A 21547-nucleotide genomic window follows, 5' to 3' on the forward strand; every position below is an offset into this window, starting at 1 on the left:
TAAGAACCTCTATTATTTAGTATAAATATGTTTCCAAAATGAAATCAGGGGAAATGAGAACCAGAAGTTTGCATTTTTTATTAGATTTAAAAAGCAAAGTAATTACACATAATTACTATATGATCTATCTATCAAACAATAAATCTATTGTGTGTGTGTGCATGCGTGCATGTTGATAGGCCCTAATTTGATTTGATAGGTCACAGGATTCCCATTATGCATTCAAAGTAAAAGTATGAACAATTTTCAAGTAAAGATTCCCTTATGTAACTGTTTCTTCCACCACACAGCGTCTGGAGCAAAGGAAGAGACTTGAGGAAGACCTTCGAAGCAGGATAGAGCAGCTAGAGAAGCGTCAGACCCAGAGTGACGATGTGCTGACTGTCATCAACCGGTATTGGAACCAGTTCAATGAAGACATTCGGCTTATGTTGCAACGGTTTGATGCGGAGACTGCTGATGAATCGGAAACCAGGAGTGAGTTGTTATTTGCAGTCTCTCTTGAATCATGGATTAATATATTCTGAGAGTCTTCCTTCACCTACATAATTCCTGGGAGCTTTTTTTTCACTCTTGAGAGCGATGTTTGGGCATCGCCTCTGAATCTTAGTGAATACCAGCCCTTGTTCCAGAGCTAGATGTGGATCACGGGAAATTCATATATCCTTTTACTTTTTATTAAATAGGGATGGTATAGTGAGCGATTCTGTACATGTTTTTGTAATGAATTATAGAATTTAGATTAGGTGTTTGTTAATATTTTTAAAGAATATTTCATATAGTTGTAGACCTTATTTATACTCATGTTACTTCAAGCCACTTTATACCACAAATGATGGCCATTGACAGCTATAGATAAATTCGAAACCTAACCTTGCTACAGATGAGAGCGAGGCCACGACATCCTTCCTGACGCAGCTCTCCACCTGGGACCGAGAGGAGTTGGATGAGAAGCTGGTGAACCGAGTCCAGGTGTCCAAGCGAGCTGTGGCCAAGATCGTTCAAGCCTTCGACCGTCTGCACCAGCGCAATGAAAAGGTTGCGCGTGCACTCAAGGGTGAAGGCATGGAGGGAGGTGCGTAGGAAGGCGGAACCTGGCGTCCTTAATTTTTTGTTCTTTTCTTGAATTAAAGAGAAATAAGTGTTTATAATTGAGAAAGAAAATCTTAGTTGGCAGGGAGAAGGATGATATAACTTATTTGAATTTATATATTTTATGACTTGAAGGTATGTTAAAGGTATTTGTAATTTGGCTTTATCTGTACATTGTTATTTATGAACATGAAAATGCTGGGTGACATGATTTCACATGTGGTGGCAGTATTTGCTGCCAGAGACGCAATATCATGTCATGGCTTTTTGTACGGCAGGCTTGCCGCACGATCATGCCCACAGAGGGCGGACCCAGTCAGAGCAGGCGAATAACCCAAGGCATTAGACCTGTATACTTGAAATACCCTGGCTTTAAGACCAGGCAGAGCCATAACTGCCTTGTTATTATCAGGTTAGTTAATATTGTTTATTAATTAACCCATTTGGCTCTAATTGGTCTAAACACTGGGATATATCCAGCGCATAAGCCTAATGCCTTAGGCTATTACCCCGCTCTGGTCACTCAATGCGCCAGCTATACGGAAAGCCATGACAAAATAACACATCCCTGGCAGCAGGTACTGCAACTACTTGACATGATATCTTGTCATCCGGAATTAATGGGATAGTCATTTTGTCATCCAGACTTGAAGAAGGAAGAATGTCAGCCTTTGGGAACTTTTTTATCTTAATGTTTTTCTCTTTTGGCTTGCAGAGGCCCCCCCTTCCTTGGAGGAGGGAGTGAGAGAGCTCAATGGAGAGTTGCAGCAAGAAAACAAGAATCTCCAAGCTCAGAATCTTTCCTTCCATGAGAGACACCACCTCATGTGTCTGAAGGTAAAGGATATTCTTTTGGTGTTGAGGTTTTTGTTGTTTTTCAGAAGGATTAAAAAATAGCGCTAATTTCTTATCTATTGGCCCATCCCCCATCCCTTTTTTCTGCAATTCATGGGATTTTTCTGATAACAGTCCAAGGAAGTCAGAGACAGTGCTTTTCAATGCAGAGAACAGTATTCATGCATTGTTGGTGACTTCTTTACTAGTCATAATCAAACATAATCCTATGATATGATGTCTGATTTTGTGAATAAATAAAATGTTAATATTTTCCTGACAGAATCATAGATTGTAAAAGATTGGACCACCCAAAATAGAATAACTAGTAGTTATGATATATTTTATTTTATTCAGTATATGCTGCTGTTATTACTAAGTTCCCATTACAAGAGTGTCCTTAAATTTCCAGGTAGCAGAGCTAGAGGAGAAACTCCAGGCTATGGACACCGAGAAGGCCGAGATGCAGAACCGCATTGAGGACATGGAATATGACCTCAACAAGACCCGTTCCCGCTGTGAGAAGGTGGAGACGCACCTGGCGGAGACCTGCCAGAAGCTGAAGGCCATGCAAGATGATGGAGGTGGAGGAGTGGGCAACAAGGGCACGGGGAATGGGGTACCAGGGAAGATCACACCTGCCATAACATCAAAGAAGGTGAGTGCTGGCAGTTCTTTACTCTTTGGCATATGTGTGCAGATTTTGAATATTGAATATATAAATAACCGTGCTTTTTGAAAATTTTATAGTAATTTGAGTTTTTTAAATTTGAATTATTTGGTTGTGATGAAGTTTTATGGTTGAAATTTATTTTTCCTCAGTTTGTAATTGATACATAAGTTAGCCCTTTCAGTGTTTTTATTAATTTGTGTACGTTTATGTTAATTCATCCCTTGGTTTATACGCATCAGTACAGTTGTCCTTAGTTCCAAACATATTACTTTTATTTAATGGAAATGATCCCAAATACTATATCCTAAGTTAGTTTCTGCACAGGCAAGGATGAAGAAAATAAAGAAAGACCTATGTTTCATGAGGACACCAGTGGTGAAGAGCTGTTAAACCGAGCTCCAGTGGTGGTGATGTCGATGATGATATGATCCATCTCCAGGTGCAAAGATATTGAAAGTCATTAAGAGTAATGCAGTTTTGCCATCCTCTCCCCAAGTTAATTTTTTTTTATTGTATTATTATTATTATTATTATTTTTTTTTTTTAACGGAAGTGAGTATTACTCCATTTACTTTAGTTATGTAAATTAGCAATGGCTTTTAAGAATTACCCTCGCTATTTTTGCCTTATAGCCTCAGCTTTTCATTTCCCCGGTCATCGTTTTTACTGCGTACGGTCTCTTTAGTCTTATCTACCCTGTCTCTCTTGAGCTTCAGCTTGGAAGGTCTACGTCACTGCTATTAATCTCCATCCATCTTGTCGTAATTAACTTAACGGTTAACTTTAATCCCTCCTTTCCCGCCCTTAAATTGTAATAATGACGCGGAGCATTCGACATCGTGAAGAAGGGAACACTGAAGGGGTTAAGTTGGGGAGTGTTTGCGTTGTTACATTTATTTATTATTTACTTCTTTTTGTTTCACCTTTCTTTCTTCCCTTGGTTTGGCAAATCTAGACCTTGCCCGGCAGCTATAGGTCCAGTTTAATTTGTCCGCCCCAGATGGAGGAGCTGGCCAGCGAGGTGGAGGAACTCAGGGAACTCAGCGCCAAACGTCTCGACGAGCTCGAAAAGAAGACCAACGAGCACAAGGAAGCTCTCAAGGAAGTGGAGCGCCTCAAGATGGATGTAAGATGCTTGCAGATATTCTTATTTCTCTCAGATTGGCTTTTTCTTCTGTCGTTAATTCGTCATTTGCGTTTACACTCTGAGGACGAGGAGTAGAAGATGAAAGAAAAATAAAGAATCAAATGATAAGGCATCTGCTGAACCAAGCCCAGTCAGTCATTTTTGACCTTTAATTTAGGAAGCCCATGTGTGAAAGGGAAATATTCATTTCTTTTCCATAAAGATAAAGAAATGTTTGAATTTCTCACTTTCGTTAGGAGAGCGAGCAAAAATGTTAAAACTTGGCACAATCATCCCTTTCACACAGTCTTTCAAATAAAATGAACCAAGTTCTATCTTCATAGGTCAAAGAGAGATTATTATGGGAAGGTTTACATGTATTTACTAATTTGTGCAATAATACAGTAAGTTTATATAGCAAGTTGATGTGGTGTAGTTGGTATGCTGGACTGCCTGGTTGGTCTAACCACTTTCCTTAGTGATTGTTTAGGCAGTAGTTCATGTCATGTTTGTTGGAGCTCAATATTTATGTATTTTATAGCTTTACACAGGTATTGGTTATCTATCGGGGTTTCAGATATAGTTAAATGAAAGAACTATTTTTTCTTAATTTATTTAGAATACAAGTACTGAATATATGTGATTATATAATGATTTAGGGTAACTACATAAAAAGGCTTGCTTTTATTTTTGACACATCAATTAACCCATCCACGACGGGGGAATTCTCGCCTTGAATGTCCCAATGCCGGGGCGTTCGAATTATTAGGCCTAAATCAATTGAATGGCTGGCACAATACTGTTCTGCCCAGCCACTGGGCTTTTGAATGCGCGGTACAGTACTGTACCACCCGTCCAGTGTGGGTTAATACATAGATTATAAATTTGAATATATTTTTATACATTATGTTATTGTGAGGGAGTGTGTGTGGTGGTGTGCATGCCTTCTCCTCTTCCTCCACCTTTTCCTCCTCCTCTTCCTCCTCCTCTTCCTCCTCCTTTTCCTCCTCCTCCTCCTTCTTTTCCTCCTCCTCCTCCTCCTTTTCCTCCTCCTCCTCCTTCTTTTCCTCTTCCTCCTCCTTCTTTTCCTCCTCCTCCTCCTTCTTTTCCTCCTCCTTCTTTTCCTCCTCCTCCTTCTTTTCCTCCTCCTCCTCCTTCTTTTCCTCCTCCTCCTCCTTCTTTTCCTCCTCCTCCTTCTTTTCCTTCTCCTCCTCCTTCTTTTCCTTCTCCTCCTCCTTCTTTTCCTTCTCCTCCTCCTTCTTTTCCTCCTCCTCCTCCTCCTCCTCCTCCTCCTCCTCCTCCTCCTCCTCCTCCTCCTCCTCCTCCTCCTCCTCCTCCTCCTCCTCCTCCTCCTCCTCCTATTCCTTCTCCTCCTATTCCTCTTACTCTTCCTCCTTCTACTGCTTTTCCTCCTCCTCTTCCTCCTCCTCCTCCACCTCTACCTCCACCTCTTTTTCCTCCTCCTCCTCCTCCTCCTCCTCCTGCTCCTCCTCCACCTCCACCTCCTTTTCCTCCTCCTCCTTTTCCTCCTCCTCCTTTTCCTCCTCCTCCTCCTCCTCCTCCTTTCCTTTATTCCTTATTTCCCTTGCATCCAACATTTTGGATGATATGACATTATAATCATTTGACATTAGACAATATGAGAATAAGAAGAAGACATAAAGACAACAAACTCACTCATATCCAACCACTTCACCCACAGCTGCGACAGCTGCCAGAGAGCGTTATCGTGGAGACCACAGAGTACAAGTGTTTGCAGTCACAGTTCTCAGTTCTGTACAACGAGTCGATGCAGCTGAAGACTCAGCTAGAGGAGACTAGGGCACAGCTTCAGAACAGCAAGAATGCTCATCTTAGGCAGATTGAGCAAATGGAGGTGAGTTTGGCAGAGAGAAATTTGTGCGTCTGGTTCCTGTCTTTCTTTTAGGTGAATGTTTCCTGCTTCTTTTGATTCATTTCTTGCTTATTTTTACACACTTGAATTTCTCTCTCTGGAGATGTCGGAGTTAGAATTGTTGAGAAGCAAACTTAATGTGAGAACTTTATTGTTTGAGTTGCATGATGAAATCAGGATCATCTTTTTTAAGATTTGCACAGTTGCCATGGGATAGATCATTCCAATTTTTTTTTAGACCTATTTAAAGTTTCTAGCAAGAGGAAATAGTCAGGAACATATTCCTTCAGATGTTAGTTGTTAGAGAGACAACTAAATGTGACCTAAATTTATGTCCTTATCCAGAGTGAAGAACTAACCTCTCAGAAGAAGTTGCGTACAGAGGTGATACAGCTGGAGGACATGCAAGCACAGGTGCGGAAAGAGTACGAAATGTTGAGAATCGAGTTCGAGCAGAACTTGGCGGCCAATGAACAGACCGGTCCCATCAACCGCGAGATGAGGCACCTGATCACCTCCCTCCAGAACCACATCACTCAGCTCAAGGGGGAGATCCACAGGTACAAGAGGAAGTACAAGGAATCTGCCTCAGAGACTAGTAAGGTAAGGACAAAGGTGGTGCCATGAGGGAAACATTGTTTATTGTGAGAGATATGTGAGATGGGATGAGATCTTTTATCATGTGTAAGGGGAAATGGGAAGAGTGAGTAGAGAAGATATTTAGGGTGAGGTGTATCATTGAAATAGTCAACTTTTGACTTGGTTAAGATTAGATGTAAAGATTTGCTAATTCTGATTAACAGGATAAATATCTTACCTTTTTTTTATTTTGAATTTTATTTATTTACTTATTTGTCTCTTCTGTTTCATTATTGAATGATGACAGATTCATCAAAATTTTTATAGCTAAATGTTTAATTTATCTTTTTACAGCTAAAGCGAGAGGTTGAGGAGCTCCATCAGAAGTTGGCAGCCAGACAGAGGAGTGCGAGTGTGAGTGAACGGCAGGATAGTGTGAGCAGTGACCGAGGGGATGGCCTGAAGGAGCAGGTAAGCACACACACAAAATTTGAATAACCTATGAGTGACTGAATATGTCAGGGATAGTTAGAAAATGCAGTTTTGTCAATTTAGGTTGCTGATTGGTAAAAATTTTCCAAAGTTGATGGAAAAAAACTGAATGATTTTTTGCTTTTGTATGTATTAGAACAGTCTCTAAAATTATTTTGTTCATAATACAATTTTAAAAAAAATTGTTTTGAGTTTGATGTGCCAGGAAGTGTTAGCCCTTTTAATCTGTAAACAAATACTGATGGAAAAACAGCCATAACATTGCTTTATAATGCTTGAACACAAACTTGTATCCCAGAATTATTTAAAGATGTAATTGGTTCATTTTGGTAAAAGATAGAAAATTGAACTATTCATATATGAGATAGTCCCCTTAACCCAATGATGACGGTGTGTCACACCCGTGTGACACAGCAAAGTGCCTGATGACTGGATAACACATCAGTGTGACGTTCCCAATTCAATATTGCATAGGCCCGGCGTAGGGGGTTGACGCTTCTCGCCGAGCCCGTCGGGATTGGGTTAACCCATTGCCGACGGGGCGCCTAACAACCTAGCTGGTCATCAAGGCGGGCGGTCTACGACGCTAGTGGCACCAGCTAAAAATCAGAGGGATGGGGAAAGGGTTTTCTCTGCCCTCTGGGTAGTACAGACTAGCCCAAACAATATTTTACCATAATTCCATCATCAAATAGAGTTTAGGCTCTAGAACTAGAGCTGTTACAGCTATAATACTTCATGACTGCGTGCGCGCTTCACCTGTAAGCAGATCCCCATGTCATGTCATGTACGCATTGACACCCGTCTCTTAGGCCTAATCGGTGCCAATATGCATGTCATGACACCCGTACGTAATTCGCGCCGGATGTTGTCCTATCATGTCATGGTAATATTCTCTCCTTCTGGGTGACATCCTGTCAAGGTGTGAATGTATGTTTTACATTGTTACGTATGTACATGCTAATAATGTAAACAAATATAAAGAACTCTGATTAATCACCCTGTTGATGTGGGTAGCCAAGGCAGCATCTCACCAGGAGAAACCACATGCTTAGTCACTATGTGTAGCCAGAGCAGCATCTCACCAGGAGAAACCCCATGCTTAGTCACTGTGTGAGCTTGTTATCTAATTGATGGGAGTGGCGTTATGCAAATATAAGCCCCGCCATGAATGGGTTAAAGCCATATGATGTAACATTCACTTTATGGCTTGTTTGGTCTTCCTGCTGGGTGACGTGAAGATCGCATTATTGCTTTTTATGGCTGTCGTGCTGGATGAAAGGACATGTAGCAACCAGTCACTGCCTTAGCTTACAAAAAGCTCACGACATTAGGCCTGAACATTTCAAAATACCCTGACAAAATGTCTAAGCACAACCAAAATCACCCAATTGTTGTTTAATCCATTTGCGCCGGATGACGTGCTGACATGTTTCGTGGTTTTTGCATCAGACGCCGATGACAAGATATCTGGGCAAGGCTGGCGCTCGGGGTGAGCGAGCGTGCAGCCCAGGCTTGCAGCTTGTGTGCCTGAGAGTCTCGAGGCGTAAGGCTTATGCGTTCGAAAATCCCGGCATTACGACCATACAAAGCCGGAATCACCCCGGCGTGAGTGGGTTAAACCACATTGGTAAAAATATGAAATGTTGGGTTATTTTTGGTTTGGAACAATGTGGATTGAGGCATTACATATAGTATATAGTGTTTCCTACACTTCATCCATTTTAATTTTTATTGTGCTGGTGTGTCTCTTTACTCTGTATAAGCCTATGAAAATGGAAAGTAGCTTGCAGTACTTCTGTATTTAGATTAAGTCCCATTTTGTGCATTCTAGTGAAAAAGAAAGGGTATTGTGTTCTAAGACTTGAGTCATAATTATTGTCAGTAGGAAATGGCTTCTTTTTTTCTGTTATAACAGGACCAAAGTATTAGAGTGTATATTAGGGTATTTCAATAATTGGTGATTTTTGAAAAATCATTCAAATTCACGGGGACTGTTCAGAAGTAGGCTCCATTTATTTTTTCATGACTAGTGATACCATTTTTATTTGTTTTTATCAATATTTACCTATTGCACTTTTAACTCAAAGATACGAAAAATATGATTAAATAATTAGATTAGTCTGGGGTGAAATTCCCGTTTTCTATATTCTCTTTGTCATTTTAGCAGTAATTACTTAACGATATATTCAAATTATGTTGATTTTATTTATAGTGTATAGTATAATTCTAGTTTTTAAGATTATTTTTTCTACAATTAACCCATTCACGCCGGGTGACGTGATAGCACGTATTGTGGTTTTTGCGTCAGACGCCCTGGACGCGCTATGAGGGGAAGCCGCGCGCTCGGGTAGAGCGAGTGGGCAACCGAGGCTCGCTGTTTGTGCGCCCGAGAATCTCGAGGCGTTAGGCTTATGCGCTCGAGAACCCCGGTATTGCGACCGCGCAAAGCCGGAACTGCCCCGGCGTGAATGGGTTAAGCATAATATTACACATGGTGAAAGTATATTACAAACTAGAAACGTATCTATTATTGGCAATATCTATAATATGCAACAACTTCTCACATGTACTATATTCCCCTATCCGCAATTACCATGTATTTGATATCCCATATATAATGGAACAAAGGAGAACTAAACACTCTTTCCGAAAAACTTGGGACATTCACATACTTTTCTGTGGTGAGGTTCCATAACTTCTCATAGGAAGAATTGTACCAAATTCGATCCTTCAGGTTTGGCTGGTTTGTATATCCAGCTTTTTCCGATTCCATTTTCAGCATACCAAATACCTCATGTATGCTGTCAGCATCGTGAGAGAGTGGCATGAAAATGACATCTGTGTTATGCAGATATCTACTGATGGATGCAAAGTAGGATTTGTCAAACCCTAATCTGATCCCTACTTCTGAACACATTTGAGATGCCCCAAATGCTGTCTGAAATATTGTCGGCTCTGTACTAATGACAGCTTTTCGCCAGCAAAAGAAATGGTTATTGGAGAACTCGAAGATACCTTTGATAACAGTAGGGTTCTTTTGCAATGTCCTCAAGCATCTGATGAAATTGTCTTTCAAGCCAACTTGGTCTTGGATGGCAAATCAGCATTTTCAATACTTCTTAATTTATCAAGTACAACATCAAGTGATATACAAACATGTAATGATGAACACATATAACCTACCCCCCTAACACCAACTGGCACAAATATCCTAGGCAATATTATGTTTTTTAAATTCTTTTAAGGACTCAAGACAAAATAATTTTGCATGTCTGTTCAGTAGTTCATGAATGGTTACCCGTCAATAGCATTAAAGTTAATTGGCCACTGAAAACGGACCTCATCGTTTATATCCTCATAAAAATCAATCACTTCTGTTAATTCCCTGAGGTTATGACATGTTTTTATTCATATTGGTTATCTTCAATGAAGCTAGAGTGTCATCTCTTTTACCAATAGTTGCCTGCCTTTTCTTGCGGAAAATGATAGTATCTAAAGGAATCAATCTGCTGTCAAGACCCACTACTTGAAAAAAAAAAGCATCAGTAAAATTTGTTGCATTATTTCCGTGGTGTATTTCCGTTTCCCTTCTGGCAGTCATCAGGAGTGGATAAATCTTCTAAGGTTGAGGAAGATTAAGTTTCCGTTGTCATGTTCATCATCTGTATCGTTTTCACACATTCCTGAATCTCACTCAGTAATTTATTTGCCAGACTACATTTCCTCTTATTTCTATATTCCTTCCTTTTAGTAGGCTTTATGGTCAGCAGAACCAGTGGATGCAGCACTACCATTTAACTTTGCTTAACCCATTCACGACGGGGGCATTCCAGCCTTGCATGTCACAATGCCGGGGCTTTGAACGCTTAGGCCTAAATCAGTTAAATAACCGACGCCATATCGCGTCCCCAGCGAACAGGCCTAATATGCGCGGTACAATGTTTTACCACCCGTCACGAGAGGGTTAATACCACTCGATGTCTTCTTGTAGCACTCTCTCGGTTGTCTTTTGCCTTTAAAAGATACAATTTCAGTACCAATAAACGAAGCTTTCAAACTCTCCTCCTGTGTATAATAATATACTTTCTTTATGTTAAGTACTTTTGTGATGGCCTTTAGTTTAGTAATAGTCTTCAGTCCAAATTTCTGATATAATTCTTCAATTTAGTCACAAGTTTCAAAGCAATTTGTCGTCCAGAAAAGTTTGAATATCAATCAAACACTTTCAGCGAATTATATCGTGCCAATATATCACAAACAAGTAGCAACACAACAGAAGCTTGTTGGAATGTATAATAATGTTATTAATTAACTAACGTTTATATGCTCATTGAAGAAACACGGCATTACTTTACAGGCCATTAAGTTCAGTGAGGAACTAGAAATATTGAAAGACTTCCGACCTAAGGTCATTGAGGAACTTGCTATATGCGGTATTTAAGTGCTTAAGGTCTGTGAGAAATTTGTTGCATGCAATATTTAGGTTCCCAAGGTCAACGAGGAACTTGATGCACCTAAAGACACAAATTTGATTGCGATTCGGAAGGGAAATATCATCACTTAACGTTAGCGAGGAAGTTCGAAGTGCGTGGACCTCGTCCGCTGCGCGGCCCCAATTCTGCGGAAATGCGTAATATATCAAATTGAAAAGTGCAACCCTTAAACGTTATCAGATCAAGCTGATTTTTTTCACATTTCATTTTTATGATATATGGAGCCTATTTTTGTACAGTCACAGTGACATTTCAAAAGTTGCAATTATTGAAATACCCTAGTGTATATATTATGAGATGTTTAAATGGTGAACATCTCTGAAGTGACATATTGACAAGAAGCTTCCCCTCACAGGTGGTGAAGGAGGAGGGCAGTGAGTCATGCGATTCCTCTGGGCCTCCCACGTCCTCCAACCAGCAGTCCTCTGTGCCAGCAGGTGCAGGAGGACCTGCTGGTGAGGATAAATCAGCTGAGGGTGGCATTGACATCAAGAAGGAGGAGGGAGATGAAGAGGCCAAGGTAAGGCAGGGAGTGTCATTTGAATAGTTTATGGACTGATGATAAGAGTTAGAGTAAGAAAGGTAAAGAAAAGAAATTAAGAGATGTAAAAAGCAAATATGTTAGTGTTTAATTTCAGTTAATTTTTTCAAAGTTATCTTTGATTTATAAATGTCTGTTGTGAATGTAATTTTTTTTTTTTTTGTATAGTATCTATTTATTTATTTGTTTCTCATTACTAATCTTTGTTATGTACAAGATGTGTCAAGGTTATCAGAAAGAATTAAACTAAAGGGAGGTATTCTCATTCCCACAGGATAATGAAGAAGGAGGAGACAAGAAAGATGACAAGATAAAGAAGGAGGTGAAGAAGGAAGGGAAGGAAGGGAAGGAGAGCAAGCAGGGTGGAGTGGCTGCTTCGGCCAAGGACACCAGAGAGAACGAGATCATCCGTAACCTCAAATCGGAGCACAAGTAAGACAAATGACTAACTAAGTCAAGCATTTTATTTGCCTGCCTGTCTTATTTTTAGTGTTTTTGATCTTCATTTTCCCCTTTAGGTTGGCTGTTTTAATTTTGATAGTAATAATAATGATTATTATCAACATAAGTTTGAAGAAAGGCAGCATCTTCATAAAAAGATTGGGATACATTACACAACATAAGAGGATTATTCTTTCTAATGTAGTTAAATTTTTTTTCCTTCCTTCTCATTTTCCTCCTCCTCCTCCTCCTCCTCCTCCTCCTCCTCCTCCTCCTCCTCCTCCTCCTCCTCCTCCTCCTCCTCCTCCTCCTCCTCCTCCTCCTCCTTCTCCTCCTTCTCCTCCTTCTCCTCCTTCTCCTTCTCCTTCTCCCCCCCCCTCCCCCTCCTTTTCTACCTCCTCCTCCTCCTCCTCCTCCTCCTCCTCCTCCTCTTTCTCCTCCTTCTCCTCCTTCTCCTCCTCCTCCTTCTCTTCCTCCTCCTCCTCCTCCTTCTCTTCCTCCTCCTCCTCCTTCTCCTCCCCCTCCCCCTCCCCCTCCTTTTCTACCTCCTCCTCCTCCTCCTCCTCCACCTCCTCCTCCTCCTCCTCCTCCTCCTCCTTTTCCTCCTCCTCCCCCTCCTTTTCTACCTCCTTTTCCTCCTCCTCCTCCTCCTCCTCCTCCTCCTTTTCCTCCCCCTCCCCCTCCCCCTCCCCCTCCTCCTCCTCCCCCTCCTTTTCTACCTCCTTCTTTTCCTCCTCCTTATCCTCATCCTCCTTCCCCTCCTTGTCCTCCTTCCCCTCCTTGTCCTCCTTCCCCTCCTCCTCCTCCTCCTCCTCCTCCTCCTTCTCCTCCTCCTCTTCCTTTTCCTCTTCCTTTTCCTCCTCCTCCTCCTCCTTTTTTTCATTTGCCTCCTCCTCCTTTTTTTCATTTTCCTCCTCCTCCTCCTCCTCCTCCCTTTCCTCCCCCTCCCCCACCTTTTCCACCTCCTGCTGCTCCTGCTCCTGCTGCTCCTCCTCCTCCTCCTCCTCCTCCTCCTCCTCCTCCTCCTCCTCCTCCTCCTCCTCCTCCTCCTCCTCCTCCTCCTCCTCCTCCTCCTCCTTTCCCTCCTCCTCCTCCTTTCCCTCCTCCTCCTCCTTTCCCTCCTCCTCCTTCTTTCCCTCCTCCTCCTCCTTTCCCTCCTCTTCCTCCTTTCCCTCCTCCTCCTCCTTTGCCTCCTCTTCATGTAGTGGTTCTTATTACATTACTAGGATTAACCCATTGCAGATAGGGCGCCTAACATCCTAACAGATTAGCACAAAATAATTTTCCATAAATCCATCATGACATGCGGGTTTAGGCTGGAACTCTGTAGCTCTGGAGCTAGTGTCATTATAGGTTTTTTCATGCTGTGTGGGGCCATGCTGATCCTCTCAGACCGTTCTTATGGTTTTTGTGAATGCGTCTACAATGTAAAGGCACTTAAAGATATTGCCATGTTCAGAGGAGTTATTTTAGTCAAAAAACATGTTACAGTAATGCCTTTTTAGTTTTATTTTATTGAACTTTGCCTGTATTCTTCACTTCTATGTGAAAATAGCAAAGGAAAGTGGAAGCAATCTCTTATGGGGCATCAAAAAGCATGTTTTATACATATGTATATATTTTTTTTACCAAAACAAAAATTAGAGCAATATGAATAATCATACACATACATATGAGTATGTGCATGTACTTTGTGACGTGACATGATGTGAGATCATGGGTAATTAACAAATTAGAAGTAGTATTGCATTAGTAATTATTTGCTTTATTTCTTGGCCAAACACATTTGATTTTACAATGGTTTTTCGACTCTTTTTATTCAACTGATCAAGAAGCAGAAATTACTATGATGTCATCAGTATCATATAGTTTACTATGACGTCATTTTGTTTAACGTTATGTCTCATATTGTGACACTCAAACACCTAAACTAAAGTAACAGAGTCAAATAAATTATGTACGCAATGGGTTAAATAGCCAAACAGAAATAATTTTTTTTTGAGTATAAAATGCAATTAGTCAAAAAGAAAAAAGTTACTAACAAGCTCATTTTCATTTCTAAGAAGTTATTTCTGGTGTTTTTTGAGAGAGAGCGAAATTACACAGTTCAGCATTTCAGCAAATTGAAATCCATTCCTAAGAATTATTGGGACCACCCAGAGGCTGATTCAGTATTTTAACGATTCAAATGATAAAGGCTATTGAATTCAATGGTATTTTGCATAGAGATGGATTTTTTAGGATGCCATGGTTTAGGGGTATTGCATTATGGGATTCAATTCCTACAAAAACATATTTTTGTGTGATTGTGGGTGCTCTGTAGTACCAGCCTGTTTTATATAGTTCTTGATATTTCTAAATTATATTTCTTTTACAAGGACATAAGGCCATTTTTTTATATGCATTTTCAAATTATTCAAGAAAATACATTGAAAAGAACAGATTAATAAATAAGATGTATGCATTTATATGTTAGTGTTTATATGTATATGAAAAGAAATATTAGTTGAACTAGGGTCCTTTAATTTCATTCATATCTGATAAAAAAAACATGGTTTGGATATATTCTAACTGATACCCAAAGATAATATCCTGATGATATGCCATATGAACTGTTATGACAATGTTCCAGTGGTGATTTGATCTTTCGACCTAGTTTCCCAGCTGAGAGCGCTAGCACTGACCTACTGGGGATGATAGATAGGGCATTGCTTAATATATCATAAGCAGTGTTTAGGCTAACAAAATAATACTAGGAGCCACTCTATCTTTATCAGTACTCAGATAGATTAATTACTGTGTAGGTTGTCTGGATATTTATAAATTCTAGCATTTTAGAATGCATTGTTAGAGACCCTTTGAAAACTTATAAATTGGCAATTTTACATGGTTGGGGTTATACCCTAAACACTCAAGTAAAATTCAGAATTTTTCTTTAACCTGTCAATGCCAGGTGACAAGATATCACGTTGAGTGGTGACAGGACCAGCTGCCGGGGATGAGATATTTTGTCATGGCTATCCTCTTGGCTGGTGCACTGGGGGATTAGCCAGTGCAGGTTAATAGCCCAAGGTGTTAGGCTTACACATTTGAAATATCCCGGCATTTCAACCTTTTGGAGCCAAAACAGCCCCGTTGGTAACGGGTTAACAGCTGTATACCTAGTCTTTTTCATGCCATGGTCTTTGCTTTTGTCTTCGCATTGAGACATCCTGAGTCATATTGTTTCTACATTGTCCATAAGACAATGCAAATGATTGGAATGATTACCCAATCCTTTGTCTGGGGGGATGTTTAACGAAGGCAAGTGTACAAAAATTAAAAGTATTATGACATCGTCATTGTCCTTCACACCTTACAATGGTCATAATGATACAGTAACCACGACAACAGCAAAGGGCTAGGGATATGGCTGTTGTTGTTGAGTTGTTACCCAATACCTATATGCCTTAAAAACCACCAATAACTCATAGGAGGACTTAGACTTAACCTTTAATTTTTGCTCCTTTTCAGGAAAGCCGTGAATGATTACCGGGAGTTGAAGTTGCTACTTGACATGTACAAAGGGGTTGGCAAGGAGCAGCGCGACAAGGTGCAGCTCATGGCAGCTGAGAAAAAGGCTCGGCAGGAAGTGGAGGAACTTAAGGCTCAGGTGAGGTTTGCAAAGGTGAACAGGAAGGATTAGAAAAAAAAAAAATCATAAAAGAAAGAGAAGGAAAAGTTATAAGAAAAGTTAAGTGTAGCATTTATGCCAGAGCTTTACAGATAGTGGATGAAATTTCAATAGGTTGTAGGAAAGGAAAATAGGTGAAGTTTTCAAAGGAAAATGGGGCTGATTCCTTTCTAAAAAAAATATTTTGCGTGACTTTAAAACTCTCGAAAAGACATTAGAAAGTGATAGAAGACTTGGGCTAGAAGTCATGTCAGTCTGAAAATCTCAAGTTAAAGGGGATAATTGCAGAAAGAATATTAACTAAATATTGGCATGCTATTATAACTACTGTTAGTCAATGGTCACTACTTAACCTGCACATCTTTTATTATCCCAGGTGAAGAAACTTCAAGAAAGCAAGCGCGAGGAGAGGAAGAAGCTGGCTGATGAGGAAGCCATTCGCAAGATCAAGCAGCTGGAAGATACTGTGCATCAGCTGCAGAGACAAGTAGCTGCCCAGAAGCAGGTGAGGCAGTAAGAAGAGTCTCTCTCTCTCTCTCTCTCTCTCTCTCTCTCTCTCTCTCCCTCTCTCTCTCCTCTCCTCCCTCTCCCTTCTCTCCCCTCTCTCTCTTCTCTCCCCTCTCTCTCTTCTCTCCCCTCTCTCTCTCTTTCTCTCTCTCTTTCTCTCTCTCTCTTTCTCTCCTTCTCTCTCTCTCTCTCTCTCTTTCTCTCTCCTTTTCTCTCTCTTTCCCTCCTTCTCTCTCTTTCTCTCTCCTTTTCTCTCTCTTTCTCTCCTCTCTTTCTCTCTCTCTTTCTCTCCTCTCTTTCTCTCTCTCTTTCTCTCTCTCTCTCTCTCTCTCTCTCTCTCTTTCTCTCTTCTTTTTTTTTTCCCCTCCCTCTTTCTCTCCCCCTCTCCCCCCCCTCCTCCTCCCATTCTGTGGCTGGAGTATTTTGGGGATAATGTAGGGAGGTCACCCAGGACCAATTCGACAGCAAGAACCACTGGTTTACTGATATTGAAGCCATGCATGTTATTTTACTGGAAAGATTGATACTCTCTCATAACACAAACACCACCTCATTCTTTGGCTGCGCCCACAGGAGGAGGAGACTCTGCTGAACGAGATGGAGGTCACGGGCCAGGCCTTCGAGGACATGCAGGAGCAAAACATCCGCTTGATCCAGCAGCTGCGGGAGAAGGACGACGCCAACTTCAAGCTGATGTCGGAGAGGATCAAGTCCAACCAGATACACCAACTGGCTAATGAGGAGAGGAATGTCCTGCAGGAACAGGTAGGGTGGTTACTAAGGCTCACCAGAGAACCCATATTCTTGTTGTCATTCTTACTTCATTGCTTACAGTATCAGTTACATCAAATTTCACCCACATTCTGATTCCTATTCTGTTTGTCTGTTGTTATAAACAGCATTCTTATTTAGATATGGAGTGTATATGTAATACATTATGTTATGAAGTTATACAATTATTTGCAAATAAGTAATCATTATTTACAGTTATTTTGAAATGTTACAGGGAAATAAAGGGGTAAATATAAGCAAATAATATTATGACTATTGAGATTGATATTACAGGTACAGGTTATATTCATTATTCTTTTATTTTTCTGTTAGTATCACAAACATTCTAATAGATGGATGTGTTATGTATAAGTCTATTAATAATGGTTGATACAGCCATGATTTATGCCTCCCTAAGTGACACTGGTTTTCTCACAGACGAACACCCTAACGACACAAGTAGAGGCCCAGAACCAAGTGGTGCGCAAGCTAGAGGAGAAGGAACGCCTTCTCCAGAACACCCTAGCCACGGTAGAGAAAGAGTTGAGTCTGCGGCAACAAGCTCTGGAGATGCACAAGAGGAAAGCCATAGAGTCAGCTCAGTCTGCAGCGGATTTGAAATTACATTTAGGTAAAAATGGGAAATAATCCTTACAGTCTTTACAATTTGTTTTGTTATCTGTTGTTGAAAGGAAGGTTTGGGGTAGGGGAGTAGGGGGGGTAGCAAAGAAGTGGAGGAGATCATTTGTGTGATATTGTTTCCTGTTGTTTTTTTTTGTTTGGTTTTAATGTGGTATTACAAATTTCAGTCTCATTTTTATTATTTGTTTTCCTCCGACAGAGAAGTATCATGCACAGATGAAGGAAGCACAGCAGGTTGTGGCCGAGAAGACAATGGCCCTTGAACAAGAGGCCTTTAAGTACCGCAGGGTCCAGGTGGGTGTGATTCCATATATTGTACCCAGTTGCTTTTAAGTGCACTAGAAAAACCTTTCTTGTCTTCACACTTCATCCCCCCCTTTTTATCGTAAACTGAACAAAGCAGTTATTTATTTCTTCCGCCGAAGGAACTACTCTATACTGTGCCGTTGCAGGAGGAGATAGCAAGTCTACGGCGGAAGGTAGAGAGAGCCAAGAAGTTCGAGATGGCGGATCGGGCGGACGAGGTGCTTATGGAGGAAATCAGAGAATACAAAGACACGCTTACATGTCCTTCTTGCAAGGTAAGAGAGTTGGTGCGGTATTTCATGTCATGTCACAGGATAAACTATGGTTACTGATACCTAATATCGTCTTAACAGTTTAGTTTAAGTTTATTTGATGATAGGAAGGTAATGTTTTCCCTATCTTGCTTTACTTGTTTGTTGTTTGAAGACTTTTTCTTTCATTTTACTCCTATCATTGATTTATTTTTTTTCCTTTTATGTTATTTTAGTCATCATCATTATTATTATTTTTTTTATACTTTTATTTTCTGTTGCAGGTTAAAAGAAAAGATGCTGTCCTTGTGAAGTGTTTCCATGTGTTCTGCTTTGATTGTTTGCGAACGAGGTACGAGACTAGGCAGAGGAAGTGCCCTAAGTGCAACGCTGCCTTTGGGGCCAACGACTACCATCGTCTCTACCTGACCTAGCACGTCTGTTGGTTTAAATTATATTTCCTAATATTATTAATGTTATTAGTAATGTTATTATTAATGTTATTATTATCTTTTTTATTATTATTATTTTTTTTACTTTATTTCTTCTCATGTTTTCAACTACTGAAGAGTGAAAGAGTGCTCAAGGTTAATCTGCTTATTTGTTATGGATGAGAAATATTTTTTTGAAGTAAGTAAGGGACTTTGAATGTTATTAGTGTAAACAAAAAATTCAGCAAAACGATCTTAGGAAATATGTATGCACTGTTAAGGGCACCATAAGGCTTAATAGGGCGCATGAGAATTAGGTAAGATAAAGCAAAAGTTAATTGGATTTTAAAGTCCCTTGAAACAGGAACTCGTTGTCATAAAAAGGTAAATTATTTTGTAGTGAGAGGAATACATTTTAAGAATCCTGTGGATTGATTTTCTTTAGCATTTTGTTTTATACAGTAGAGCATATGTGTTCATGTTGCTGTTGAGAATGGCAGGGCGTTTATCACTGGAGTTGTGAGAATGATGTACAAGCAATATACATTTTCTTTTATCTTTTTTTTTCCATAAGCAAAACTGTTCCATGATGTCACAGACGGCATTAGTATATATATATTTTTCTCACAGCTTCATGAATATGAGAGAGAGAAAGAGAGAGAGAGAGAGATAAGATAGCATTCCAGATTAGATTTTCCATACCACTGATTGAACAACTGGCACCTTGCAATTACAGGGCAGTTGCATTCAAAGGCAATTATTCCTTTAATGAGGGTACACTGGGCAACAAGATCCTGAAAGACCATTATTTTTCCCCCTTTTTTATTCATCAGGGCGAAGCCTAGACTTGGCATTGGATCTCATTTTTATTTATGAAATTTTGTACTTCGAACATGGTCTTCATAAGCTTAATGATTTTCATACGTTTACAGCTTAGGAATGTAAAGAATTATACATTAAAGGAGCACGTATTTACCAGTGAAGGTAATAATTGTTTATAAAATTGTATCAATTTTCATACATATTTCAGAAAATATTTAGGTATTAAAAATGTTGTAATGCCATACATCATAATGTATTGGATGTCAATTACAAAATAAATGTTTATAATGGTAGTTTCCTTAAACCTCTATTTAGTCTATATCATTGTCGAGTTTGAAGAAATGTACAGAGAATTTATAATGTTCAATTTATTTGTATAGTTGCAAAATAATACACCAGCCCGATGTCATTTATAAATGCATAATAACACCCACCATCTCTTTGCTTGGTGTGGGTGGGCGCACTTTGTAAAGCTACTTGTCGCTTTTAAGTTCTTTTACAGGTATGTATTATATTGTGAAATGAAAATGACACTTCAATGTCAAGCATGTCCATGTGCTCTTAACCCATCCACGACGGGGGCATTCTAGCCTTGAATGTCACAATGCCAGGGCGTTCAAATTATTAGGCCTAAATCAATTGAATGGCAGGCACAATACTTAAAAAGTTGTTGGAATAAGGCCATCCAATTAATTTACAGCAGAAATCCATATTTTTGTTTTAACTAGATATTTTTTTTCATAGAATAATGCAGGCCCTTGTAGATCATGTTTTATAGTGTAGAGTATATATATAAATGCCCCAATATTTTTCTGATTATTATATGAAAGCAAGACTTCAATAACTTTTCAGTGGTAGTTTAGTTCAGAAATAAGGTATCATGACTATGAAAATATAGAGCATTGAGGTCAAAGAGACTGGTATATAACATCATGGAGATATATACATTGAATATTAATTAGGTTTAGGTAATATTTTTATTAGTGTTTGAAAATGTTCAATCTCCATGTGATTTGATAACTGTCCACCCCCCAAAAAAAAAAAAAAAAGTTAAAGTCATACCCTGCAACTGCTTAGGGAGAGAAAAGTAATTTCACATCCAAGTAACATTGATAGAAAATTGGGCATCGTCACTGGTGTCCACTGTGCTTACAATCACTCAGATTAAAATCATTCGACTTTCTTCATGGTAACCCTATTCATTTATGATCTGGACTTTTATTTATAAAGTAATGGATTTTACAGGTGGGGTAGATAGGTCCACTAAGTAATTTACTCCTTGGTGATTAAACTTTTATAGAGTCATAAGGAAAAGGTGGAAAAGTTGAAATAAAACAGAGCAATTTTTTGGTGAAAAACGTAAATCAGACGTATTTATTTTGTCATGATCCTCCTTAGCATGTAACATTAAACTCGTTTATCAACTGCCACACGTTTCTTCAGATTACAGGATTATTGTCCCAACTGATAAAATAGATAAAACATTCTAAATCAATTTCCAATTTGACCCAGATATCTAGTTTGGTTCTTTTAAGTATCAGTAAAAGTAAAGAGAAATATAATAAATTTTAATAAACTTACAAAATATAAAAGGTAATTTTTACATAAAATAAATTAAAATTATACACTGCAAAATGTAAAATAAATGTAAAATCAGAAGAAAAAAAATTAATTATAGTTTTATAATTGTCTATACTAAGTACGAGATATTATACAACCTCGTACTGAATATGGAAGCCTTTAGAATTCCTTATGGATTTATACACCACATTTAATTCATTATTAGAGGAAAGGAGAGAAGTTGGCAGGTTATTTTCTCCACAAAATCTGGAACTTAGAGGTCTGTAGTAACTCCTACTACCTTGAAGATCCACCACGAGGTAATTATCCTTACATTCCCCGATCCTTTTGCCTTCGATTGATATCTTGATTTTCCTGGTTGCAGGAGCCTGGGAGAAAAGTCGCTTCAATTGAGA

The 21547-nt window shown here is 39.5% G+C and overlaps 1 protein-coding gene across 2 annotated transcripts in view; it reads left to right on the forward strand.

The window, feature by feature from the left end:
• The window catches only part of Bre1 (E3 ubiquitin-protein ligase Bre1), a 24232-nt gene extending 4373 nt beyond the window's left edge, over positions 1 to 19859 (forward strand). Inside the window, exons 3-19 of one of the 2 annotated variants that reach the window (XM_043011304.2) lie at positions 291 to 477; positions 884 to 1075; positions 1808 to 1929; positions 2339 to 2584; positions 3555 to 3725; positions 5428 to 5601; positions 5965 to 6222; positions 6553 to 6669; positions 11542 to 11706; positions 12002 to 12159; positions 15682 to 15820; positions 16218 to 16346; positions 16922 to 17113; positions 17558 to 17750; positions 17961 to 18055; positions 18214 to 18342; positions 18603 to 19859. In XM_043011304.2, the coding sequence (XP_042867238.1) occupies positions 291 to 477; positions 884 to 1075; positions 1808 to 1929; positions 2339 to 2584; positions 3555 to 3725; positions 5428 to 5601; positions 5965 to 6222; positions 6553 to 6669; positions 11542 to 11706; positions 12002 to 12159; positions 15682 to 15820; positions 16218 to 16346; positions 16922 to 17113; positions 17558 to 17750; positions 17961 to 18055; positions 18214 to 18342; positions 18603 to 18752 (2817 nt within the window). In that variant the 3' untranslated portion in view covers positions 18753 to 19859. The remainder of the gene's footprint in view (positions 1 to 290; positions 478 to 883; positions 1076 to 1807; positions 1930 to 2338; positions 2585 to 3554; positions 3726 to 5427; positions 5602 to 5964; positions 6223 to 6552; positions 6670 to 11541; positions 11707 to 12001; positions 12160 to 15681; positions 15821 to 16217; positions 16347 to 16921; positions 17114 to 17557; positions 17751 to 17960; positions 18056 to 18213; positions 18343 to 18602) is intronic. The other variant, XM_043011305.2, reaches the window with a different exon arrangement.
• Positions 19860 to 21547: the final 1688 nt, after the last annotated feature.

The sequence above is a fragment of the Penaeus japonicus genome, unplaced genomic scaffold (genome assembly GCF_977035675.1).
Source record: "Penaeus japonicus unplaced genomic scaffold, GWHDUDI00000001_assembly GWHDUDI00000019, whole genome shotgun sequence".
Classification (NCBI taxonomy): domain Eukaryota; kingdom Metazoa; phylum Arthropoda; class Malacostraca; order Decapoda; family Penaeidae; genus Penaeus; species Penaeus japonicus.